The sequence below is a fragment of the Lates calcarifer genome, linkage group LG11 (genome assembly GCF_001640805.2).
Source record: "Lates calcarifer isolate ASB-BC8 linkage group LG11, TLL_Latcal_v3, whole genome shotgun sequence".
In the NCBI taxonomy this organism is placed as follows: Eukaryota; Metazoa; Chordata; class Actinopteri; family Centropomidae; genus Lates; species Lates calcarifer.
In genome coordinates this window covers 18,290,218-18,317,395 of record NC_066843.1, presented here as the reverse complement: position 1 = coordinate 18,317,395, position 27,178 = coordinate 18,290,218, and the positions used below count along the sequence as shown (strand labels likewise).

The 27,178-nt window shown below is 43.3% G+C and overlaps 1 protein-coding gene across 2 annotated transcripts; it reads right to left on the bottom strand.

Annotated features, from left to right (window-relative positions):
- Positions 1–2,678: 2,678 nt before the first annotated feature.
- Positions 2,679–25,460, bottom strand: wizb (WIZ zinc finger b). 2 transcript variants are annotated; one of them, XM_018698652.2, is made up of 17 exons: positions 24,782–25,460; positions 24,084–24,243; positions 23,794–23,995; positions 23,400–23,475; positions 21,863–22,011; positions 20,128–21,759; positions 17,231–17,668; positions 15,919–16,311; positions 13,835–13,981; positions 12,793–13,356; positions 12,232–12,684; positions 11,621–12,127; positions 10,892–11,467; positions 10,598–10,809; positions 7,446–7,698; positions 6,082–6,247; positions 2,679–5,630 (listed from the first exon to the last, which is right to left on the bottom strand). In XM_018698652.2, the coding sequence occupies exons 2-17, from the start codon at positions 24,171–24,173 to the stop codon at positions 5,255–5,257; spliced, it is 6,234 nt and encodes a 2,077-aa protein (XP_018554168.1). In that variant the 5' UTR covers positions 24,174–24,243; positions 24,782–25,460; the 3' UTR covers positions 2,679–5,254. The 2 variants fall into 2 exon arrangements, with proteins under 2 accessions (XP_018554168.1, XP_050929935.1); XM_051073978.1 differs by having other exon boundaries at positions 7,446–7,761; positions 24,084–24,241.
- Between the last annotated feature and the right edge of the window lie 1,718 nt (positions 25,461–27,178).

The following is a 27,178-nucleotide window of genomic DNA, read 5'->3' as shown; positions in this document are numbered from 1 at the left end:
TAAAAACCACAGAGATATTTTCCACATGACTCTCAATGAAAATATCTACAGCTATAATAAGTTAAAAAGAAAAAGGTGTTTGCTCAGGTACACAGCAGTGGTATGTTGTACTTGGATGTAACAGCAGTGAACTCACTGTATTTATGGTTCAGTTCTTGAACTCAGTCAGAATCTCATCTCCTGTCCCTCTTGCTGTTATCTTAGAGAATTTCCCATCACTGAATGAACTGAGGGGAATAAAAAAAAAGAACATGATCCACACAGATGTTCTCAGGAACACAGGAACAGTATTGTTCACTTGGATGTGTGTAGGAGCTGCATATCCAAGTAAAACAGTTTGGAGAAGGCACTTTTTGTCCCTGGATATTTTCAGTCACAGGACTCACCTAAATCTGATTCAAACATATTTTGTCAGAATATAAGCCACTATATGGATGCACTTTGTTGTTTGTCCACTGACATCAATCAGTGACGCCTGAGAGATCTGAGGTCTTGGAATCTACTGCCAATATAGAGGTCTTCAAACAAACAGCACCTCTTCATTGATGAGAATTATTGCTTTTATTTGAAGACACAAGTCGGGTAAATAAGAATTGATCTTGGACGTGGCATCCTGGGTTTGGGGTGAGGGAATTGGAGTCATAAAACATGAGGTAATCATTAAAGGCTCTCATGCAGGTTCATTTGTCTCTAGCTGAGCTTAAGAATTCATGTTCCAGCTCATTAAACCTGAAATTAATACTTTTATATGAATAAATGATCACATGACTATTTGTATTTTAAAAGGAGTGACTCTTGGTGAAAAAATTTGAATTACCATCTGAGTCTGTAGTTCCCTTCAGCTCTGCAGAGCTTTTCTGTGTCTTTCAGCTCATTGTTTTGGTTTTCTGGCCTACAACTTTAATGTTGTGGTTCACTCTTATAGCATGAGTTTTAGTTCAAGCAAGCAGCTGTTTTCAGTGAAAAACACTACACACTGAACACTCTACAGATTAATTTAGTATTTTTAGTTGGTGAACATGGTGGGGCAATTAGCAGCTAACGGGTCAGATCAAAAACAGAGCTAAAAGAGAGTGAATGGTGTGCTTACATTTATCAGGTAACCAGACACACAACTCTAAAGAATGATAATGTTGCTCCATGACTGCTGGATGTGTAAATAAGCAACTGTTTGCTGACATGTTCACTCAAACTCAAAAGGTATTTATGCTGACTTTAAGTTGCCAGAAAATCTGTTATTCCAGATGTAATGAACAACTGCTAATCAAGAAAAACTCAAAAGCTCTAATTATTCTCTCTTTGTAAGATGAAAGTGAGTCTTTGAAAGGAAAGCTAGTATAGCAGTTCTAGTGCTCTGCCTGAGCCTGAATCATCAGCTCTCCAATCTGAAGTGGTGAAAAGAAGCTGCCTACACTATACAGAAACTATAGTGATGTGTATAGATGAAGAGAAAAAGATGAAGAGAAAATACTGAAAAATTAGCGGAATAAAGTTACCGTCAAGTCAGCTGTTAAGACCACACATCTTGATTCTCTCCAGTTTTTCAACTCCAAATTGAGATACTTCATTTACAGCCAGACATGTTCAATGGCATACACACTGCCAAAAATTCACTTAGTGACTCGACTTTGTTTTTTAATTCAAATGAAGTGGTTGTTAGACTGTGTGATAGTGGTGCTCTCATCTTGTGAAGGCTGTCAGGAGTGATACTCTAAACACAGGTGCACCACAAGGTACGATATCAGCATCTTTGTTATTTTTGCTAATGATGTAGCACTAGTTTGCCTTCGTGTGTGATGTGGACACTGCAAGACTATATAGATTGTAAGCATGTAAATTCATTTTTTACATGAAGCATATTTACATATCCAGACCTCACAGAATGACATAACATTCATTCAGTGTTCTGTAAATGACTCACAAATCAAAGTTCAATATTAACTCTCCTTTTAGCTCTTTTTGGTCTCCACCAAGCTAGTTGATGTTTGATGTTGATTGGGTGGCGCAGAGCAAGGTTTTTAAAGTTTTTTTTGCTGAGAACTGCTGCCTGCTGTGGCTGGAAACAACGTGATGAGAACAGTGAAAGTCAAAACACAAACGTTTGAAGGTCACAGAACCAAAACGAGTTAAAAGATGTTGAAATGCTATGTAGGACACAGGGAACTGCAAAGGTGAGTGAATCTATGTGGATTTGCTGAGTGATCCATTATACAGACAGCTGATCTACTGTTAATATCAAATTATTGATTTTAAAAATGTTGGTGTTATTAAGCCTACATTGGTAGTGGTATATAAGCATCTGGTGGTTTTTTGTTAATTGGTATTTTAATTTTCTAACATGGTCATATAGTATGGAAACTGTAGTTTTAGGTGCAACATTAAGTGAAATATTAAACACAAAGAACAAAGATTTTTTATACTGTGTGGTTTAGACAAAGACAATTTCTGCATTGCAGTCAATTCAGTTCCTAATTAACCTCAATGTTTCCCTGCTTTTTTAGGTTGTATTCATGTCAATCTGCTTGAAATTAACCATGAAACATGAAGCTTGTATTGTACTGCCCCCTAGTGGTGGAAAACCATTACAACCAAAGAGTTTGCACACAAAGATGGACACTACCTCCAACACTCGCTCTCAGATCAGATGATTGTTACAATAAAGAATACAAGGCAGTGTCTGAAATTGAAATCACATTTATTGTTTGTTCTGTTGATTCACTTAAAACTTAACCCTTTGTGTACAGTACAGTTCTTTCTTTAACTGCATCTTTTTCTTCTTTATCATCGTCATCTCACGGTCTCATTTTTTACTCATACATACACTCACACACACACACACACGCACACACACACATACACACTAAACAGCCAGTTACACCAGCTGAGGCTTATTCAGGTAATCTTAAAAGGGAGCTCTAATGCACCAGCCTCTTAATTCACATCTCACACAGTAAATGTAGCCACAGACCTGCAAGAGGCCGTGGCGTCTATTACTCTGTGAGTGCAGAGACAGGATCATATCTCACCGTGCAAAGTGGTCCCCTTTAAGGCCTGCTTATTAGAGTCCTTTGATACCAGGACGTGACAATCACATTAAAATGTTTTCCTCACGTTCAGTCGCTCGCCGTCTCACTGACCTGCAACATTCTCACCAGCACCAAAGTTTCAGCTTGGAGAGACTAACAGATAAAAATAAAAAATACTCTAAGATTCACCTTGCAGGACTGCAAATACAGAAATGCACAGAGCAATAAAAAATACATAGCATCAAAGGTTGAAATCAAATCACACTAGAGGAATTAAGATCACTTATTATTTTTTGAACTACCTTGCTATTAGAACTGTTGATAGCTCTACTAGCATCAACAGTTTCTTAAGTACATGTAGTTATATAGTATGTATCTATACTCCATAAAAGGGTTGGGGTATCATTTGGATTGAACAGTCATGGTTCAAACACTGGAACAAACTTTAAAAGGTCATCAGCCTACATGGACCCTTTAGTTATTGCTTCAGTTCTAGGTTGATATGAACACACTCTGAAGCAATGTAGAAAGAAACAGACCGCAGACTTCAGCCTCAGGAGCCCGAGGTCAGATGCGTTTCTGTGTTTGGACTGAGGGCTGGCAGTTCTTAGGAGCCCTGCATGAAATCAAGTTTGGTTTGTGTTCATGTTTAATTGGAATAATCTAACCCCTACAGTAACAACGCGAGTCCCATGAACCTGCTCCGGTAGCCCGAGTCTTTGAAACTGGGGGAACTCGGCCGTGTGTGTGTTGTGGATGCAGACCACCACTTGTTCAGTCCATTGTTCAGTGTGGAGCCTTGGGGAACTCAATAGCTGTGCAGAGTTTCCTCCACCATCAGGTCCAATGTAAACAGCTGTTACAGAGGCAAGACAAGGAAGTAAACAGACTCTTTGGCACATCCTAACACGGTGATGGATGCATATAAGTCCTGATTGGACTACATACAGACAGGCTCCCAAATTTAGTTCACTTTGAGCTAAGGAGGCGTCTTCCCATCAAGCAGTTTTACTTCTGTCTTTCTCTTTAAAAATGGGAAACAAATGCACATTTGCTATGTATGTACACAAACATACAAACTAAGACACACACTCACATCGTGCACTTGAGCAAAAGTGCACCGCTGACCTATTTTCAAACATTCCAAAGATCTACTTTAGCTTTAAAATGACCTAGCTTACCACATTCAGATGCATAATAATAAATAAATAATAATTTGGGTTACATTGAAAAAGGCAGGAAGAAAATGGAAACACTGTGAATGGAAAAACTTGAAATGTATAACCTTGAACATTTTCTATGGCCCCATTTTTCAAATCTCAAAGATTAAAAAGCAACTGTGCCTTCAACACAACAGCAGCCCTATGTGCTGAAAATAGCCAACCATGGTTATAGCAACTTCAAAGTAAAACTTCAATGGTACAGTAACATGGGGGCATATGTTTGATTGTGTGCATATTAAGGTATTAATAGGTGCTTTAAGCTACATTCAAGCAAAATGTATATTTTGGGGACATTACATTATAAAGTTAACTGGGGGGGGGGCTTCCCTTTTTAGGTGTGCTTCCACTTCTTGCTCCTTTAACCAATCAGAATTAGTCAAATTTCACCCATTTAAATGGGTGTTTAAGTAAGTGCTGAGTGACAAAGTCAACGTTAAAAGTGCTTTTTTTTTTAACACTAAGTGTTACCACATGTTTAACGTCTCAACCACAAGACTAGCATGATTATAAATGTCAGTTAATCTCAGTCAAGACCTCTCTGTGAGAGGCTGAGGCCAGAGCTTCCAGCTTGCTGGTAGAGATGGCCAAAGTGTCACAGGTCTTAGTAATGCACGGTTTGTAAAGGGGGGGGGGGGTATATATAGGACTACACTAACCCCTCAGTGAATGGGAGGAGAGGTACAGCAACGGTCCAAATCAACACCTGGACATTCAATATAAACAAGGCAAACAGAACACATTAGTTCATCTCTCCTCATAACCTTGAGAGTTCCCACAATCCCTGGTGCGCAGATAAGCCAGGAGAGCTTCGTTCCCATGGTAACAGGACTTAGTAACAGTCTAGAAAGCTGCTTCAAAGGTGCTTGGGGCTCAGAGGGCTCTTTGGAGGGGAAACACTCCTCCACAACAACACTTTGTGAAGGCCAAAGGAAAGAAACAGATGGACGAAAAGAAAAGGCAAGACAAAACAAAGGGGTAAAATGACAGTGAGCGATGAATTTGAGCTTACACCATCTGGGTAGGGAGGGGAATAGGAGTCGGAGTTAAGGTGGGCTGCTCCTCTGAGACCTTTACTATCTCTGTGGCAGTGAGGGTGGGAGCACATTCTGCTAGAGGTGTAGGGCAACGGCTGTTAGGAGCTGTGGTGCGGGTTGGGGTGGAGGTGAGGGCAGGTGTGGTGGAGGCGGTACTGGAGGTAGAGGTGGAGGCTAGGGCAGAGGCCTGGACCGGGACTGGGTCATCGGCCGGGGCAGGGGGTTCAGTGGAAGCCGCTTTGGGAGCAGCAGGCTTGTTGTAGTTCATCTTGAGGATGTGCTGCTGGAGGTGTCTGATCCAGTCCTCCTGCACTGACAGTGGACCGTGAAACTCCACCTCACAGAACCTGACGCAAACAGAAAAACACATTTTAACAGGAAATTATGCAAAATAACACTGTTGCTAATCTTAACAATAACTGCAGCAGCTATTGTGGCTCCAGCAAAGTTTTCACACAAAGAAACAAAATGTAATCTGATGTTGTTAAATTCAGTGCCTCCCTCGGGAGCAGCTGTTTCTGTTAAAACTTTTGTACTGCAGTTATATCAGAACTCAAGCACTCATTCATGTTGACTGAAAATCCCAAATGGTTCACTATTCTCAATATAGTGCATTAGCACTATACTGCTCAGCAGGGGGTGGAGGTGGTGATTGCTGCTTGGGGATTAAGGGACTATTTAAAGTTTAGCCAGACAGTTCTATTAATGCTGCTGTCTCATAATTTCTAATGTTAAAGTCCCTGAACATTTTCTCGTGGGCCCTGGGAAGCTCTGCGCTAACATGTAGGTCTCACTCACCGGCACTTCAGGGTGTAGAACTTGCCCACCAGTTTGACCAGTGGGTAGGAGGGTGGTTTGGGCACCAGGGCAGGTACGGTGCCTGTGCGGGGGGGCTTAGGAGGGCCGCTGTCTCTTTCCGTTCCATCTGGACAAGACGGGTGCTTCAAGGGCCGACGCTCAAAACCTTAGCAAGAGGAGGAGGCGACAAACAGAGTTGGTGCAAAGTGGAGCTGCACCAGAATACTTGTATGTGAGTGTATCAGTCTAGAAATGATGTAAAGTTTATTCAGTTATTGAAATCCAATTAAGAGATTTCTCTCTAAACACAGATCGATGTATAATCTGCAATAATTTTCTCATTTTGTTTTGTACTTGCAAGGTTCATTTTACACAAATATTCTTCCATAAATCAAATATGAAAAATATTGCCCTTTCATTACTTTTCAAAGAAATAAAAACATCTCAAAAGCCAATTTAATGTCAGAAAATAAGGATAAAAAACTCACTGTCATTGGGAACAAAGGCTGGGACAGTGCTGTGGCTTTACTCCAAACATTTCATTTATTCTCCCGGTGAAACACCTCACTTTCAGTGTTGCAGACTCTGTTTATTTGTCTTATACCTAATGTACCCCACAGTTAACAGTGCTGTTGTGTTGCTGCAGTCAGTCAAATTTTTTAAAACAAGAGTTCACTGTCTATTAGCTCTGTGAGGCTGCATTTTGGCAAAAATGCTTTGAGTTAAATGCTACTGTTCGAATGCTAACAGGTATAATGTTTACCGTGCTGATTGTTTCACAGTGCTGATCATCGTAGTTTAGCTGCGTTGCTAACATTTGCTAATAAGCAAATGTACAGTTGCACAGGCTAATGGGATATTTCTGATTAGCAATGGTGCTAACTGAAAAGTTAAAGGATCCCAAAATTGAGTGTGTGCACCAAATTAATTAACTAATGCATCCAATGGTTGTCATTTAGCTCAAAACTATAAACATCAATCTCAGGGTGGACGAAAAGGAAAAGCCAGAGAATCACCAAAGTCAGAGAGATTCATCATCTGGGGACCATTAAGGTCTCAACTAAATTTCATGGCCATCTATGCAATAGGTGCTGAGAGGTATTTTAGACTAGACCAAAGTAAATGACCAAGCAATCAACACTGTCATCCCCAGAGCCACGTCATTAGCACTGCTTAAGTGTGGCTTAAAACAAAATTTCAGCAGTTTAAAATCTCTGGAGTCAAATGGTTTCAATGCTGTTCTCAGACTTCAATTTGAATCAGTTGACAATGTGTGAGATACACAAGTGTGTATATGATGCATCCAGGCATGTGTACCTGACGGAGTGCATGAGAGCCAAAACATATGCTGGATCCTCACGTACCTCTAGGCAGGCGGACATTCAGCTCACTACGTGCCACCTGTGCTTGAAGTGGGAGGCCGCCGGCGAGCCGCGAGGGACTGGGACTGCTGCGGCCGGGCCTGATGGCAGCGGCCTGCAAGTTGGTACCGGCATCACCCTCTGTGGTCTTGGAAGAGCCCTGGCTGACCTCACGGCTCAGTGGTCGCACCAGGCTTACAGCCAAAGACGAAGACCACTGGGAGGAGGACGAGGAGGACGTGGAGGAAGAGGCCTTCTGTGGTGAGATGGGGGGGATATGATCAAAATCCACTGATGCAGTCAGAGGTGAGCTGCTCTTCTGGAAGATTGGAAAAGATGAGTGATCCTATCAGCTTTAAACTAACAACAGACACTTGAGCTGCCAGGTGCTAAATGTGCAAATATCTCTCTCAAAATATATTTCTTCAAATAACATTAATGGCATGTCTGTAGAGTGAACATGAAGCTGCAGCCAATAGCCAGTTAGCATAGCACAAAAAGTACAAACAGGGGTAGCTAGCCTTGCTCTGTCCAAAGGTAACAAAGTCACTCTTCTGAAGCAAACTAATTAACATGTTACATTTGGTTTGTTCAATTCATACAAAAACAGAGCAGTAAAAATAACATGGGGTTGTAGGAAGGGATCTGTGCCTCAGTGATTCTCTTGCTATTTCTTTTAATCTTCTTTTAATTTACTATAGAATGATTCTGCCTATATCATCAAGGTAATTTGTAAAATGAACTTTTTATATTTTAGTGAGTGTTGTATGTTCATTTAATTGGGCCTTTTAAATTAACTTTTTTTATTGTCCACATTTTGCTGCTATATTTTATTACCCACTTTCAACCTTACATTTACATTCTGTTCATTTACATTCTGCTCATGGCAGATGCTTTTATCCAAAGCGACCTGCAAGTGATGGACAACACTCAAGATTGAGTACAGTGGGAGACATCAGGGTAAGCATGGAGAGCAAAATCTGTTCTACAAAACAAACTGTTTCTTTCAGCAGTTAGGAATTCAGGCACCTTAATATTTTAAAATATATGTAGAAATAAGTATTTCAGTTAAGAAATGTGTGACTAACGTTTCCAATAATCTAAAATTTTCTCACATCAGTCTTTTAACACACCTTATACATCATAACGATGACTTTTAAGCTACTGTTGTAAATAAAGCACTGAGAGCACAGTTAAGAAAGCTTGCCAATTAAGAGATCCTTACTATTTGTGCTGGATTTATGTTTTAAGACATCAGTATCAACAAGCTGCTTTAGAAGGCTAATGGATAAGGCTTAAAGGCCACTTACTACCTCATTCTGGAGCTTTCAACCGCATGTCACTGTCCTCACCAGTGATAATCTTTGATAACGAATGAAAATAATGATGATGAAGTGAGGAATGTTTTGAAATCTCTGCAAGCACCTTCACACTCACAGTCCACTCTCACAGGTGTTTCCAATCCTGTTTCCTGATTAGACTGAGCCTGATTTGCATCTCTCTCCTGTTAATTGTATCAGTCTTATTAGTAAATAGAGTTTGGTGACGTCACACCACTCAACTTCACCCTGGCCCAGAGGTTTAACCATCCTGGATGGAAACATCTGTGAGTGTGCACAGAGCTGTAAGGAATGTTTGACCACTGTGGCTTAAACAATAAATATGCATCTAAATCATCTGAAATGAACATTTTTCAAATAATGCTCAGTTTACATATGTACCGCTCAACTTCTATGGTTTCTTATCTAATTTTTGGGTATTAATACACATGCACATTGCCTGAGATGTAGACAGACTGGAAGTTTACTAGAGCTGCAACTCACCACAGCTGAAGCACTTTAATCAATTACTTAATAAATTGATTGAAAGAAAATTGGTAAGACAAATAAGTGATTAATCTCTTCAGATGTTTATCAGTCAAAAATAACGAACACTCTTTTTCCAGCATATGACCTGTGAGTATTTTCTACTTTTGTCTGTTTTGTATCATTGTAAGCTGAATATCTGAGTTCTGAGACTTTTAAGTACATTAGTAACAGATTCTGGGGAATTAATAGCTATTTTATTGCAGCCCTACAACTAAGAATTATTTTCATGATCAACTGATCAACATAATGTCTAACTGATCAATTATTCACTCAATTCATTGTTATTGAAAATGTAATGAAATATGCAAGTTAGTTCCAGAGTATTGAGTTTAGCTTTTTCCCTGAAAAGCTGAACCCTGAGATCTTTAGGCATGTTTATTTAAAAAATGGCTTAATGATTAATTAATTAATTAATTAATTAATTGGGAACTGTTTAAATGTATTAATTGATTAATTAAATCAGTTGCCAAATCAATAAATGGTCTATAAATAAATAAGTATGTTTCTAATCATGTTATCAGTCATTACATGCATGCATTCACTTAGATGCATGCACAATGGTCCAACACATACAGCGTATTTGGGTTCCTTTTTCCCATGTGAAAAAAACCCCTTTACAATAAGATTACAAGGACATACATTCTGTATGTGTGTCACATCACAGCTCAGGGAAAAGGTGTGACAATGACGCAAATGCACCAGAAACTAATTCAACAGGAAAAAAAGAAAAAGAGGAAAAAAAAAACGTACATTTTCTTCTATCAACAGCATGCCATAATTTATCTGAAGATGAAACATAAGCTGCCAGGCACCCTGGTTACTATGGCAACTATCAAGTCAATAGCTGAGTTGTTCTGGCATCTGTCCCCACAGTGATTTTTGCTGGGTGTAAAGACACAGGATCTACAGTAAGGCTCAAAGCTGTTAGACAACACGTCTGAAGCTTTCCAAGACACAAAATGTCTGTCGAGCCACCAGCTGAGGCATGTTAGATCTCTGAGCATGACGCCTATTTGAAAAGACACTGTGAGGAAAGTGAGTGTGTCAGAAAAGTAGCACAGTAGGTTATGAGCTGTTATTGTATAGCTGCTCAGCTTTGTGGGAGGCACAAGTTCTTCCACTGATATTCAACATTTTTTCTGTTGGGGAAAAAACCCACTCATACTCGCAACAGTGGACTTTTCTGAAATGTCAAAGGTCAAAGATAAATCCAAGTACAGTCTGAGAGCTCACTACGTTAAAATAACACTGAGTCAAGAGAATTACCAGCTGACTGCCGCTCCTCACCTTCTTGAGGGCAGAGCGGTTCCCCTGCATGTAGCTGCGGTGCATCTCCAAAACCTTCTGTGGCCTGCTGCGCATCCAAGCGCTAAGCGTCTCAATAGGGGATCCATTTACACACCACTCAGTCACGCCAAACTGCCGCAGGTGGGCTCGTGCGTGGCTGGCCAGAGCCTTACGGTTCTCAAAGTAGAACCCACACAACTCACAGCTGGGATCTGGAAAACACAGGGAAGGAAGAACTGAAGGAATAATGATCAGTACAAGATTGGAAAAAATAAAAACCTATCAAAGACTCACCCTGGTGTCCATGCTTGTCTGGGGAGGGTTTTCGTTTGTAGGAGAAATCATGTGGCAGAGGTGAGAAAGTCTTGAGCTGATGTGGTGGTGAGTGGGAAGTCTCCACTGACTGGGCCTCCTCTGACAGAGGTCTTTTCCCCAGCGGGGACATCCTGAAAAGCTTCCCTGCAGGTGGGGTGGCAGATGGGCCTACAGACCCCAGGGCCTGCTTGTGGAGCCTCGACCCTGACTGCAGCAAACTGAGAGGAGATTTACGATATTTGGACGACTGGTAGCCTGAGACACCCAAACCCTCTGAACTGCCGGCGCCCCCGCTGGTCTCCCATCGGGGACTGTTGGCTCCCTGGCTTGACTCCTTCTTCACTCCCTGGTCCGAGTGAGAAGAGGCACCCGCCCCTCTCTTGTGCATAACCTCCCTCAGGGTGTCGATGGGCGAGCCGTTGACGGACCATTCTGTAATGCCCATCTGGCGCAGGTGGGAGCGGGCGTGGCTGGAGAGGCCTTTGCGGTTCTCGAAATATTCCCCGCAGAACTCACAGCGAATATCTCTTGTAGGTTCCACTTCATGGGCCATGGCTGGGGAAGGATCAGAGGGAGAATGTATTTACTGTACAGACACAATGATACTCTTTGCAAGATAGTAAAGTCAAAGTTTATTTTCCAAAATGTCAAACTATTCCTGTAAATTGCTAGATAAGCCCTGGAGACAAAACATAGGAGTTAATTTACCCAAGTTGAGGGGGAACACATTGTCGGAGGTGCTCCAGCTACAGCTGAGAGGTTCAGTGGCGAGGCCCCCAGATCTCCCTACAGCTCCAGGTGTGGTGACCTCCACCTGCACCGGCTCAGGCTTCAGCTTGAGGATCAGACCACCAGAAGACGTAGGTGGAGCAGAGCTCGATTTGGACACAGCGGGCTGCGGAGGACTGGAAGGTCGGGCGAACGCGAAGGGCAGACGACTGAGGAGTGTGGCCGAGGGAGAGGAGGAGGTTGACAGAGGGGAACGAGGGGGTCCCGGAGAGGACGGAGGTGGAGTTTTGAGAGGTTTCAGAGGAAGGGCACAGGGCAGGCCCCGCCTCGTGATGATCTCCCTCAGGGTGTCAATTGGGGAGCCGTTGACGGACCACTCAGTGATGCCCATCTGGCGCAGGTGTGAGCGGGCGTGGCTAGAGAGCCCTTTGCGATTCTCAAAATATTCCCCGCAGAACTCACAGCCTATTTCCTTTGGAGGTTCACCTAAGAGTTTAATGTTGTGTTAAACAGAAAAAGCATTACACCTCATCCAGCGTAAGTGACTTTATCTGAAGGATTTTTCATTTCATACAAAAGGCAGCACTTACTGTGTGGAAGGGCCATGAGCTCTCCACTGCTCAGGCGGAAGACCTGCATGGAAGAGGACTTGGGACGCTTGGCGGGCGGGCCAAGTAAAGACGAGGCAGAGGAAGAGGTAGCTTTGGACGTCGACCCGCCTCCAGCTGTGGTCACCTTGTAGAGGAGGGATGAAGGGGAGGAGGACGAGAGGCTCAGCAGGGGCTGTTTCGGAGAGGAGAGCGCGGTGGCGAGGCCCCGGGGTTCTGCGTGGCTGTCAAGCTGCAATGCATTGGCTTTGTGCTTGAAGTCGTCGGTATCAATGAGCTGGTTCAGGAGATCGATGGGAGAGCCCTTGGATTCGGAGTACTCCACCCCAAAGTGCCGCAGGTGGGCTCGGGCGTGGCTGGATAAGCCCTTCCGTGTCTCGAACCAGGCGCCACACAGCTGACAAACAATGTCCTTGTTGGGGTCCACCTCCAGTGCTGCACGTGAAGAAGAGAAAACAATGCTGAGACTCATGACAACAACAAACACTTTCACTTTTTACAGTGTTATCAGAGACAGACTTCGGTGAGGGCAGTGACACTTACTGAGGTTGAGAGGAGCATCGTTCTCCTGTGGAGCCCAGAGGGGTTTGGTTGTAGTGATGGTGGCCGGGGCAGAGAGGCTAGAGGTCAAGCTTTTCATTCCCCCAGCCTTGTGCTCCGGGGAGCGCAAGGGGGAAGACACCGGCAGCAGAGAGGAAATGGGGGCTTTCCTCACTACTGAGGAAGGGGAGCCAGAGTGGGGCGGAGCTGGAGAGGCACCGGGGGAAGGTGTAGGCGTGGAGGAGGAAGAGGGCGGCGCTGCTTTTGCTGCTTTGGCCAGGATGGAGAGGGGGATCGGCTTCTCATCTAAGTCCATGTCTTCTAAATCCTCATCTTTTTGAGGAACGGGAGGGGAGGAGTTCTTGGCTGAGAGGGGCTCCAGAAGAGATGAGCTTATTTGGCTGTCTGCGTTGCGTTCCTTGGCGATTTGGTAGAGGAGGTCGATGGGTGCCCCGCTGCTCTCTGAGACGCTGATGCCCAGCTGGCGCAAGTGAGAGCGGGCGTGGCTGGACAATCCCCGTCTGGTCTCAAACTGAGCTCCACACACCTCACACTTCAAGTTGTGGACTGTAAAAGAGAAAAGAGAAGCTGATGAAACTTTATAAAACCGCGCGGTAATAAGCCTTTCAAAAATAACTTTTACCGTCTACATCATTTTAATGTTTTATTTCATTATTTTAACTGAGTGCAGCAGTAACACAAAGTTTGCAAAACAACAGCAGGTGGCTCAGGTTCTTTTAGAGGCCACAGATATCCCAGAGGACACATCACCTCACTTACCCTTCCTGTCTGTATCTTCACCCTGCCTGCAGCAACACTGGCACAATGTTACAGGTGCCTTTATTAGCTCCTAAATACATTTGTCTACCTCTCAGGATTTCCCTGGGGACAGCCCTCTTTGGTGTAGTTTTGCCACGCCTCAACGCTGACCTGAGGTCAGTTTTACAATTTCCACCACTGACAGCTATGATAAGGCTCTGCTGTAGCAAATCCAATCCCTTGTCAACACTCGTGGGGGTCAGCGTTGCCCATTTTTCTCCCTCACCCTTGGTGTCTGCATCCTCCCCGGGAGAGAGGCTGCCTGCGTCCACGCCGCACAGCCCTGTTTTCCCAGGGCTTGAGCTCAGACCATCCAGAGCAGGGAGCTGCAACTCCTCCTCATCCTCTTCCTCAGCTGCTTCCTCCTCATCCCCTAAAACACAAAGATTCAATATCCATCTAAGTGTAGAACTGGCATGTTAATTAGGCCAATTAAGTGACTGTGATGATAAATCACCTAAAAATAAATGATGATGTCTGAGCAATGTGTCTCTTTAATTTCTGCCTCTATAAAAGTCAGCCTTTAAAAGCACAGGAATATAATTTCATGTGCCCTGAGAATAAATAAAAGACGCAGGCTGAGAGCAGAAAAATCAACTCAGTCTTGTGAGCTCATTGCCTATAATTTCTCAGTCCTTCTTCACAGGCGCATTATAACGTCTTCTGTGAGGAAATGTTCATGAAAACAATTCAAGTAATGAAACCCTGTCACAAAAGTCATAATTGCACTACTGTATGAAACAAACATGGCAGTCTTGGTTCCCCGCAGTCAGGCATTCCTGGGACAAAAGTGCCATTTTCTGCGACAAATCGGTAAATCAAAAGAGACGTGGAGACAGACAATGCTTTTTGTCTGGTGGGCGGCTCTGCGCTTGTCAGTTCATCTCTTGACTGTAAAAGAGCGGCGATGTGACACCTCGGAGCGCAGCGTTATAACACCATCTATTATAATGGAGACAATACTAAATAATCAGTGGAGTATTTATAAAACGGAACAAAGTAGAAAACCGCTAACTTGACTTTGGATCCATTCAGGCAGAGACACGCTGAGCAACCCGATACTTCCAAGTAAAAGTGATACTTCGATTATACTTCGTTGATCCGGATAAGTTGTAATAAGATTAGTGACTACGACCGCTTTCAGTCCACAAAGTTCCCATGTTTCCTGAGCATTCTCCTTCTCTTAGTTTATTGAAAGAAAGAAAAAACATGCACAAATGCATGCACTTGAAAGCACAGCGTGTCCTCTATCAAAAATCAAAGCAAAGTAAAATGGCGAGGATTGGGCAACTGTAGGTAATTTTAGAGATCCTGCAGCATTGAAAATTCTGGACGTCATCCCAGACGTGCACAATAAAAAACCTCTCAGACATTAAGAAAACACAAACTGTAACAACAGTATCACAACAGCGAAAAATGATTACAAATTATCCGCGCGTGCAAAACGGGAGCAGCCGAAACAACAACAATGACCAGCTTTATGAGCTTTTGACATGCATGTCATGGGCTACCTGCATGGCTGTGCGCGACACTGCTTTTCTTTACATGGTCTCACATGATAAAGAGTTTTTAATGGCTGTTGTCTAGCTACAATGTGACAGAAGATGCGGCGCGAGACGCGCTGTGTGTAACGCCGCCGTGTGATCCGAGGGCACGCGGTGCACAGGAATTACAGCGCGCGGTACTCACCGGTCCGCAACCGCAGTGCATCGGACTCCCGGCAGCTGAAGCCAGACAGTTTTTCCGCTATTGTTTGGGTCTGCGGGGAGGTGGAAGCAGCCATTTTGCCCCCATATGCACCGCTAAGCTAAGGCGTGACCAATCGAGTGGAGGCGGAGGTTGGGATAAATGCACCGAGTGCCACATCAACCACCGGCATCAGTGACTCTCTCACTCTCTCCAACACACGCGCGCGTGCGTGTATATATGCACGCGCGCAGCACACACACACACTTTTCTCTCTCTGTTAAGGCTGATTTTCTCGACAGCCATCGTCCCGATTCAGACACTTCACACAGTGTACAGTGGTGTCACCCAGGCCAGCCCGTTTTTATTCAGAGTCAAACATACAGGTGCACTTCAAACAACAGCATCTAAACTCACATTTCCAACTGCGTCTGTAAGTCTCTTTCATCCCCACTTGCATCATTAGAGAGGCCTTTATACCCCTGTGCCACGTTCAGACTCCTAACACCAACAGGGTCATCAGGTAATAGCTATCAAACACATCAGCAACCAGCAGAATAACACCACCACCACAGGTCTGTGCACACTACTACTTCTAAGGATGGATCAATAAAGACAACTTACCCTCACACTCTTCACTCTCCTCCTTCTTCCAGTGTTGAGGAGATGAAGGCAGTGCATCAGAAACAGCAGCACTCAGCGTCCTTTCACTTGTCTCCCCCTCCAGCTTTACCTGAGCGATTCCCTCCTCTTCCTCCTCTTCCTCCTCATCCTCATCACCCTCCTCCTGCGGAGAGGCGAGGCTCCGGGGGGGAGCTGTGGGAATTACGAGGTCGGGCCTGCTGGAGAACAACTCCCTCAGGATGTGGATTGGCGAGATGGTAACATCCCAGTTAGTGATCCCAAAGTCACGGAGGTGAGCCCGGGCGTGGCTGGACAGGCCGGCCCGGGTGTCGAAGCCAGCGCTGCAGAACTCACAATGCATCACACTGAATGTGTCCGGGTCAAAGTTGGCAACTATGGAGAGGACAGGCAATACAAGAAGTAGTTTAGACATGTGACTGAATGTACAGTATAATAGTAAACAGCTGTGGTTCCCAAACCTTTTTGGCTTGTGACCCCTTAAAGCTATTTCTTCTTACAACTTGTCTTCATTACTGGATTTGTAGATCACTGTGACCAGTTAAACTTAAGAGCAATTTTTTAGCCACTCCAGGAATGGCAATGTTGGTCTGTCAGTCAATCAGTCGGTTCACCACTTTGGTCCAGAGTGAAATTATTGGATGGACTTCCCTGAAACTCTGTACGAACATTCATGGTTCCCAGAGGATGAATCCTACTGACCTTAGTGGTCCCATGTAATTGGTTGTCCCATTGTAATTGGTGCTAATTAACAAATGTTAACATGCTAACACACTAAACCACGATGGTGACTGTGGTCATCATACCTGCTAAATATCACCACGTTAGCACTGTCATTTCAGTTTGCTCACATAAACACTTAGTTGAAAGCAGTCAGGAGTTTTGAAGTAAAATGATCTAGTAATCAACAAGAAAAGGGCAAAGGTTAGAGGAAAGTCTGAAAAGGCTGACTTAACTTCGTGTAGAAGAAACAGTTTTTTTCTTCAGCTTTCATATTTTGTTAATCATCTCATAACTATTTATGTTATAGCAACCACTTTAAAAAACATGTGTCGTGTTTCAAATGTTAGTAAAATGCAGGGGGCTGAAAATGGTATGAAAATTATGGTATGGCTAAAGTACACTACAGCCTGCGTCTTCAGCTTGGCCCCTGCTTCTCTCCCGTGCCCTGTCAGGATCATTATTCTAAGCACATTTTAAGGCAAAGACAGAAAAAAGGTTTGTTTGCTGGGGTTTCAAATTCTGCTCAGACAACATCTATACAGCCTAAAGAAACATGCAACAAGCTGCTGACCTTTTTTTTTCTTCTTCTGATAGGAGAACTTCTTCTCAATCGCATTGACTTCCTCGGGGGATATGAAGTGACGCACATTGTAGCTGACGCCTACTCGGTTCAGGTGGCCTCTCACGTGATTGGCAAGCCCAATGCCATTATGAAATCGATCAGGGCAGTAGGGGCACTTCCTCTCCACACTCTTCAGCGCCTCTGCGTCCTCATCAATCTCGTCTTTGTCTTCATCCAAGATGCCCTCTGACAGAAAACGTCGCACACGCTCCTCGTCAATGTCGTCATCATCATCATCACTGTCAATTTCTGCAGGAGCAGCAGTAACCCGGGTGCTCCTCCTCAAAAAGAAAACCTTTCCATCTTTCTCCACTTCCTGCTTGCCTTCGTCCTTCACATTCTTCTTAGGCGGGAGCAATAATGTACCACTTTGAGCTGAAGAGTCATCTATAAAAAAAGCAAAAATCAATCTTGAATAAACAGATATATCCTACTCAAATTGAATTGGTATCAGCTGAGGCTACCACACCTTAAATACTGTATGTGCATGTAAGGTTTTGGATGAGAGCTCCTGTAGAGCTCCTTTGAAAATCACTTAAAGACTGTCTGATGTATCTCATTACTTATAGTAATGTACAGAATAGTTCTGATCTATTTCAACTTGGGTTTCTGCTAGTTTTGACCATTATTCCTATTGGTAATAATCACAGTATACTCATCAAGTTAATTGCTGGCATATGGGAACACTGCAACATTGCTACAAAGAAATGCAGTGTGGGAGTCTCATTTACATGATTACACTTTCAGTTAAAGGTATTACAGTTGTATGCAAAAGTTTGGGCACATTGCATGTTTTGTTGATTTTTTTTTAAGTGGAAAGAAGCAAATACAATTCCAGCTCATTAGGACTTGTGAGACAAAACACTTGACAACTTCAGGGATGATAGATTCTCTTGAGTCTCAAGTCCTTGTGGTGACGCTCAGCAACCATGGGCTCCTCTAAGCAACTGACTGAGGACCTAAAATGAACCTAATTGGTGCCTACAAAGCAGGGGAAGGCTATAAAAAGCTTTCAAAGCGCTTCAAGCTTGCAATTTCTACTGTCCAAAATGTCATTAAGAAATAGCAGTTAAGGGAAGCTGTGGAAGTCAAGACTAGATTTTGAAGAAAAATTTTGAAAATTTTCAGACAGAACTGGACATTTGCTGGGCAGCAAGGCAGAGTGAAAACTCATATGACTGCAAAGAAACTGATGACAAGTTTCACTGACACAGGAGTGGTGGTGCACCGTTCCACTGTGCAGCACTGATGCACAAACAGGATGACAACTCGAGATTTCACACATTCACTTTTGTGAGGAGGCAGCAGGTGAAGTTTCCCTCTGATGACTCTTCCATGTAGACCCTGTTTGTGCATCAGTGCTGCACAGTGGAACGGTGCACCACCACTCCTTTGTCAGTGAAACCTCCTCTGCGGTCATATGGGAGCTTTACTTCACCTTTCTTCCCAGCAGATGTGCAGTTTTTATCTGCATTTTTTCTCGGTCTTCCAAATCTTGTTTTGACTTCCACAGTTCCCCTAACTGCCATTTCTTAGTGATATTTCAGAGAGTGGAAATTTCAAGCTGGAAGCACTTTACTCTCTTTTTATAGCTTTGTGGGAATCAATTAGCTTCATTTTCATATCCTCCGGCACTTGCTCAGAGGAGCCCATGGTTGTTGAATGTCACCACAAGTTTTGAAGAGTCACAGAATTTATTAAACTGTGGAGATGTCAACAGCTGATCATTTCTGCTGACAATGCTTGACCTGCCTCACAAGTCCTAACAAGTTAATCAAGTTCTGAGACTTTACAAGCGGTGTCCAAGCGTTCACCACAATTACAGTTTATTTCATTTTTTGACATAAAAAACTTTATTATTTACATTAATATTTGAAAAAAGGCTTGTTTTTTTAATGTCTGTTTGCTGCAGGAGTTGTCTTTGCTTTCACTTCAAAAATCAAGTTAATATGAAATCTGCCCAGGGGTGCCAGAACTTTTGCATGCAGCTGTTTGCTAACTCATGTAGATTTCTGCTAAAGAGAGTTGCTTAATTTATATAAACCCTAAACCCTAAAAGTTTGTATGCATGAAAACCCTGGGGGAGGAAAGTTTTGTCACAGAGGACAGTGACATTGCTGGAGGAAAGCATTATACTGGCATGCAATCACTAAAGTGCAAACAAATGCCTAATTACACATCCAGCAGTTACAGAGCAACATTAATATTCATTTGTAGTTGTGTTGCTGGCCACCTGACAAATGTCAAATATCCAATATTTACTCTACTTTCAGCTGCTAAATACTCCACCTTTCTGTCTGCTGTTTGGTGCTAGGCAGGCCCTGAACAGTAGGTTTATCAAAGATTTTTTGCTGAAAACATCTGTCTGCTGGGTCAGTGCTGATGAGAGTGGTGAGTGAACAAAGACATTAAAGCTGCAGGTAAAAAAAAAACTAAACAACGAGCTTAAAGATGCTAAAATGCTCCAAAGAGCTGAGGGGAACTGCAAGGGCAGATGATAATTTTCTGTGTTTCTTCACTACAAGTGACCCCTTCCTCATTAAACAGTCATTTGATTCATTGCTGTGTAAAAATATTAATTAGAGCAGCTTTAATCCTTTCTTTCTCAGGTTTTCTACGATGCACAAAGCTCTGAGTAAGCATTGTTTAAACTGATTTTAGACAAATCATGCTAAAAACTTGAGCACTCACAATAATCTTACTTGTGTGCATGCATTACTTGGATGCAACAAATCAACTTGCAAAGAAATCCAAGAAAGGTGACTTGGTCTAACTGCATCATTTCAGTGAAGAGTTGCAAGAGTGGTCTTGCGTTAAAGAGTCTTTAGTTTGACACTGAGCCTCACCTGTGCTGGATCTCGCTCTACTGTGTCGTTTCACTCCTCCTGGTGAGCTGGCTTCTTGTTGGGACAATTCACTGTCAAGCTCTGTGCTCTGATACTCATCCTGTGCTTCTTCTTCACTCTCAGGCAGCTTGTCATCATCCAGTCTGGGGTGAAACTTGGCCAACTCAGTCCAAGCCTTTCCTCTCCTGCTGAATCTCCTGTTCCCAACACACTTGAAGACCACCTGGCCTGCGGGCTGAGCTGCAGCGCCGTCTGGTGTTGTGCTGTCCTCGGAGGCAGTGACTCCTTGCTGGCTTTTGCCTTGAGCTGCATCGGGAGGGGATCTGGATCCAGAGAGGCGGTCAGAATCAAGGATGGGTTTAGAAATTTGAGTGCCCACATTAGACTGCGCATGCTGGCCAGGCTCGTCTGCCTGCGCCCCGCTGATGGAGAACTGTCCCGGGTGAGCAAGTTTCTGGTGTTCCCTCAGTACGGTTTGACTTGAGGTCAGGAAGGCACAATGACCACAGGCCAGGGAAGTGGATGCTAAACACGACGGCGAACCAGGAGCTGGAGAGTCAGCCTGGAGAGCAGGTTTTTTTCTGTTGTGGGTCTTGGAGTGATTAGCCAGTGCCTGGGAGGTTCTTGTGCTGAAGTTACACTTGGTGCAGACGAAGCGACGGCGGTAGGCAGAGACAGCTCGGGCCTGAGCCGTAGATCGAACTGAATTTGGAGGAGTTGCGTCTGAGTGAACGAGTGCTGGGTCTGCCTCTTGTGTTGAAACTGGGGCTGGGGATAGAGGTGGAGATGTGCCTATTTCTGGATCTGACACTTTGCCTGCAATTGAGACTGCACTTGCATCTTGCATAACAACCTTACTGTCCAGTTTCTGATTCTCTCTCGTCTTCCCATGTTCATTCAGTTTCTCAATCTCCTCCAGGATCTTTAGACGAGATTCCTGGTGCCTTTTGTGGTGGTCTGCCAGTGCAAGCCGATTTGGCAAGTTCCATCCACACTCAACACACCGAAAACGACCGCCCTTTCCTAAACGCCTGCCACCGCCTGAACCACTCTGACAGTGCTCAACCATGTGCTCCTGCAGGTGGACTTGCTTCTTGAAGTAAATGCTACATTCCACACAGGTGAAAATTTCTCTACCTGGCTCTACCCCACTTTCTTCTTCTTTGTCTCTTTTCCCTCCTCTGTCTCTGAACTTGATCGGTTCTTCCACCGCTCCCTCTCCAAAACTGACTTCCTCAAAGTCATACACCCCTGCGCCTCGATTCAGCTGGGCCATCTCAGAGGTTTTTGATTTCTGAAGGCTCACTCTCTGCTGGCCAGTCTCAGGTGATGTGCGCTTCAAGGAGCCAAGTCCAGAAAAAGGCCTGAGCAGCACCCTCTTCTTTCTGCACCGCTGAATGAATGTGCAATGAGCCCAGGGGGCAGGAGGGGGACTCTCAGGGTCTGAATCTCCAGGGAAGGTGTACACATCTCTCTCAGCTTCCTTGGTTTCCTTTCCCTTGGGCTTTTTCTCTTCCTCATCTCCCTCACTGTTGTCCGCCTCCTCCTCCATTTGGCAACCTTCCTTTAGTTTTACTTTGGACAGAAACAGCTCATCTCCGTCAGATGCATTCCAGACTTTGCTGTCTGCCACTGTGAAGAGAAAACAGAGAATTATGAATGAAAGGAGCCTAAAGATAAAAGGAAAGATACCAAGTGTGCAGGACAGATTTTGTTGCTTCCTCATGATGCTTACATTCTGCTGGGCCAAGCTTAGATGTATTTGGCTCCTCTGTCTTTGTGCTCTCATTGTTGTCATCATGCCCCTCCACAGGGGTGGATGTATCCGTTTTGCTATGCAAGTGCTGCACTTTTTCACGTTCCTGGTTATCTTCACTATCAAGTCTGGACGACGTAGGAAGGAAAAAACATTAAATGAAATTCTGAACATGTGGAGAGTTAGCATCTCTGTCTGAAATAAGTCACTTCATTAGATTACATACAATACAGATCATGTGTGAGCTCTTATTTCTTCTTCTCAGTGCCATAACTACTATTGAGGACACTGAGGTCATGTCCTTGGGAACTTTGTGGGTTTTATCAAACTGGGTGCAGTGTAATTATAAACATACACATGGTGGGAATGTTTTACTTTGATTCCAGAATTTGCTCTCTCTCTATTTAAGGTTGACTACTTTTAGGCCAACTGAATAAATACAGAATTTAGTATGTTCCCACCATAATTTTATCATAGGCAGTGGGGAGAGAGCTTTGAAATACTTTCTAGACCTTATAAAGAAAAATTAATAAATTGCATAATAAAAAATTAATAAAGCAGGCCCATAATTTCTAATAATTTTCCTAATAAAGAAGAAGAAATTTGTAATGTAATCATGTAGCAGTTGTAGAATATTTTGTTTGAAGCAATTTACAATTTGGAAAATGTGAAAATGCACAAGTTAAATGAAAACACTGATAGCACTCTCATGTTTGTCAGATATATCAAATAAGTCCACAGCCAGCAGCTAGTTAGCTTAGCTTAGCATAAAGCCTGGAAAGAGGGGGGAACAGCTAGCCTGGCTCTGTTCAAAGCTAACAACACAGTCACCCACAGCTCCTAATTAACTAATTAACACATTAAGCACATTAACACATTAAATTTGGTTTGTTAAATCGTACAAAAACAATAGTTATCTGTGGAACTTTTTCTTGGCCAGCAACTGCAACACAAACACACAGGCACACATCAGTACAGTTGCTACATTGTGTGTTTAGGGGATTCACACAAATGACACACACACAAAAAAAAATAGCTTAACTTTGTGTTAATAATGGAGCTAGATGTACTGGCAGATTCTGTTTCTTTGGACAGAGCCAGGTTGGCTGCTTCCCTGTTTTCAGTCTTTGTGCAGAGCTGCACTAAGACTGACTACTGTCTGTCACTTCAGGGACAGGTATGAGAGTGGTATCAGTCTTATTATTTAACTCTTGTACAGGAAGTGAACAGGAATATTTCTCACAATGTCAAACTATTACTATCAGTTTATATGCAGATGATTTCCAATGGCACTTCCTATCAGGGCTGCTATAATTAAAACATAAAAAACCCAAATAATTGAAAAACCTTTTGTTGTCAGCGGAGGTTGTTTCAAATATTGGCTACTGCCTTGCTTGAAAGTTTTACAAAAAAATATGATCTGCCTTTGTGATGTCTCTTTCGTGTGTGTTTTCTCTTGCTGGTTTCACCACTAATCAACTTGCTGCCTTTCCTCCTGCTATTGCCTCCTCCTCACCTGAGTCCAGCAGAAGGAGATCCTGGGCTGTGAGCAGCCAGACCATGAGGGTTAGAAAAGTGCTGTAGCTCCTCCTCTGACACATAACAGCACACAAAACACACAACCACAGGAACATCACTTCACAGCTCAACAGTTAAAATCCACAGTCAAAAATACAGCGCATACTCAGGTTACACTGAGAGAGAGAGAGAGAGAGAGAGAGAGACTTCTGACTACAAGCAGACTGAATCACATTTAAAACAATAAGGGGACAACAACGATAGGTACACTGATGGCATCATATTAGCTAAATTCAATACTACTTATAGCTTTGCTGCAGGTTGTAAACACTACTGCGCTACTCTTGAGAAGTGTGCAACAGGTTTCCAATAGATATTAAACCATGTGTTACCATCTAGCGTTTCTTTCTCAGAATCAGAGTCCCAGCTTAGAGAGGAAGGAAAGGCTGAGGACCTGAATCTCCTCTGTGCGCTCTTCCCCGGGTCTGCACTGGGCTGAGTGCCCTCAGTCTGCACGGAGTCCTCATCTCCAGCATGGCCCCACGAGCATTTGGCAGACATCAGGCTGTCTCTCCCATTTGGAGAGCATGAGGACTAGAGGAGGGAATAAAACTGTTATAATCTTATTGTCAGATGCTGGAAATGAGAGCAAAGGTGATCATGCTTTGACGGTGTCTGTTACCTGTAAGGTGCAGCTGAGGAAGGTTTGTGCTGAGTTGAAGGGTGGGGGCCCATAACTGGTCCCTGGGGTCAGCGGTCCCTCTGGCTCCATGGTACCCCAGAGAACAGTATGGAGTCCCACTGGTGACCAGTCTGCCTACATTGTGTAGCCTCCTCTTCCTCTGGAAACATTCACACATGAGCACACACTTACCAAAAATAAAAGTTTGTAATGGCTTAAAAGTTTCAGACTGCCACTACTTACTGTAGTCATTTGCATAAAAGATGATTTTTCATACAGTCAGCTGGTTCTAAGTAAGAATCAAAAAGCATACCAGACAGTATTAAAGTGTCAAATCTGCACAGTCTGTCGTGTTTTGGCTGCCCTCAGTATTTTTTGCCAGCTGCAGTTTTCGGATTGTCTGACCTATTTTCACAATATGTCTGGTCTTAAAGAATGAAATGGGGCGCCCAAATGGTTACATAAATAAGTGGCCTTTATATTCAGGCCCATGTCCTCTCCTGCTGCCCCTCTAAAAAAGCAGGAAAATGTCCGGGTACATCAAGGTGTCCCACGGGTTGGCTTCTGTTGCTCCAGAGGACGTGTCTGTTATCGATCCTGTCGTTGTCAGGTGACAAGAACAACAATGCATCCATGCACAGAACCCTTCAAACCCCAAAACGCCCATAAACTGCATTTTTTTAAAAGCAAATACTCACTGAAATCGGCCTGGTTTTGCGGATCGCAGGGATAAAGGCTGGGCTGTTTAAGCACCGTTCGTCATAGTTTGAAGACGGAGCTGACGCTTTACGCCCCGAGACGATGCTCGCGAGAGGCTTTGACTGCTCCCATGGACAAACTTGCTCTTTTTAATCGCCGCTCAGGTTTTTTGCATGGATCCCTTGGAGATGCCAGACAGAGGACTCCATGTTATTTGGCTTGCAGGCACGCCACGGCTGCGTACGTAACGTCGACGGGGAGGGTGACGAGAAGAGTTTCGAGTAACCCACCGAGGCTAAGTTTATTAAGTTGAACTTTTACGAGTGCGTTGTTTATATCCTCGTTTCTATAACGTAACGTTTATTTTTGTGGAAATCCTTCTGTTCTTAAGCTCATCTAGATGACACACTGAAAAATACAGGATTGAACAGCGTCCACCTGTCATACTGATAGCGTTTATTCACATCAGAGATTGTTTTATGTGTACAGGTACAGTATCAACTGTCATTTGTGCCTATTTAGATTCACTTGCTTGTATCTGTTTGTTCTACATATGAACCACAGCAGTAAATGACATGAATACAAAGCTCAGTGCAGATTTACCTCTCAGTATGGGACAGGTACAGTTGTATTGAGTTTGTCAGTTTGTCTAATAAAATTCCCTAAATACTGGAAATCAATAAACGCCTTACTAATGATTATTACGCGGTGCTCTGGCTCCCTCTACTGGTCACAGATGGGACCATGCGCCACTTTTTAAATAGTGGAAGACTTACAGTGTAAAACTTAAAGTTAGAATCATTAAATAATTGAAAATCAATCACTGAAATCTCTCATTTACAAGAGTATCCAGACCCTTAATTCAGTACTTTGTCGAAGCTCCTTTTGCAGCGATTACAGCTCAGAGTCTTGGTAAGTATCTATAAGCTTTACATGCCTGGACCTGGGCAGTTTTTTCTTGGCTGATCCTTTCAAGCTCTGTTAGATTTGATGGGAGGCATGTGAACTGCCATCTTTAGGTCTCTCCACAGATGTTCTGTGGGGTTTTTGGCTGTGCTGCTCAAGGACAGTCAGAGACTTGTCCCTGAAGCCACGCCAGCATTTTCTTGGCTGTGTGCTTCAGGAAAATTTGTCATGCTGAAAGATGAACCGTGGCCCCAGTTGTAGGTCATGTGCACTCTGAAGCAGTTTTTTTTTTTTTTTTTTTTTTTACAATGCACAATGCATTCATCCATCCCTCAGTTCTGACCTGTCTCCCTGAGATGAGCCCCCATAACATGATGCTGCCACCACCATACATCACTTTAAGGATATTAGCCAGGTGATGAGCAGTGCTTGGTGTTTGTCAGACATACTGCTTTGAGTTCTGCCCAAAGAGTTCAGTTTTTGTCTCATCAGACCAGAGAATCTTTTCCTCTGCTCTCAGAGTCATTTAAATGCCATTTAGCATCTTTAAGCAGGCTGTTGTGTGCCTTTTACTCTAAGTGGTTTCTGTCTGTCCACTCCACCATAAAGGCCTGCTTGATGGAGTGCTGCTGAGATTATCAGCTTTCAGACAGGTTCTCCTATCTCTGCAAAGGACTTAGATAAGCGATTGGGTTCTTGGTCACTTCCCTGTCTAAGGCCCCTCTTGCCTAATTTCTCAGTTTGAACAGACATACTAAGAAGACTCCTGGTGTTTCCAAACTTCTCCAATTTCACAATTATTGAGGCTGCTGTGCTCCTGGGAACACTCAACGCTTTAGAAATGAGTGGCCACAGTTTTACCACAGATGTCTGCAGACAGTCCCTCTGACTTCATGGCTTTTGTTGTGTCATGCAGTGTGAATTGAGGGACCTTACACACGCAGATCTGTGCCTTTCTAAACTATGTCCACAGGTGGACTCCAGTCGAGATCTAGACACATCTCAAAGAGAGTTTTTGGAGTGCCACAGCAAACAATCTGAATGCTTTTATGAATTGTAGATTTGCATTTTTCATTTGTAATAAATCTGCAAAAATCCATAAATACATAAAAAAATCCATAAAACATGAAGTTATCCATTTAAAATTAAGACACAATATAGTGTACAAAAGTGAAGGGGTCTGAATACTTTCTGAATTCATGTATATTATGGCATTGGATTTTAATTGCTTAAATTGTACAGTCCTACTCTACTGATGAGTTAGAGTTTAAGCAGCATTGTAAAGCTGACTAAAGTGGAACACTATTTTTAAAAAAATATTTTTAACTGTAGCTTTATATAAAATCTTAATGTGCAATGTAACCAGTAAGAAAAGCTGTCAAATAAAGATAGTGGGGGGAAAAGTACAATATGTTCCTCTTAACTGTAGTAGAGTAGAAATGTAAAATAGCATTAATGCAAATAATAAAAGCACAAATACCTCAGATTTT

Excerpts from the sequence above, each read along its gene's own strand:
- wizb (XM_051073978.1), bottom strand. The coding sequence starts at position 24,173 with ATGGAGCCAGAGGGACCGCTGACCCCAGGGACCAGTTATGGGCCCCCA. Across the intron at positions 6,248-7,445 it reads GAATGTCCGCCTGCCTAGAG|GTTTTGAGCGTCGGCCCTTG; the intron begins GTACGTGAGGAT and ends CCTCTTGCTAAG. Across the intron at positions 5,631-6,081 it reads TTCTACACCCTGAAGTGCCG|GTTCTGTGAGGTGGAGTTTC; the intron begins GTGAGTGAGACC and ends TGTTTGCGTCAG.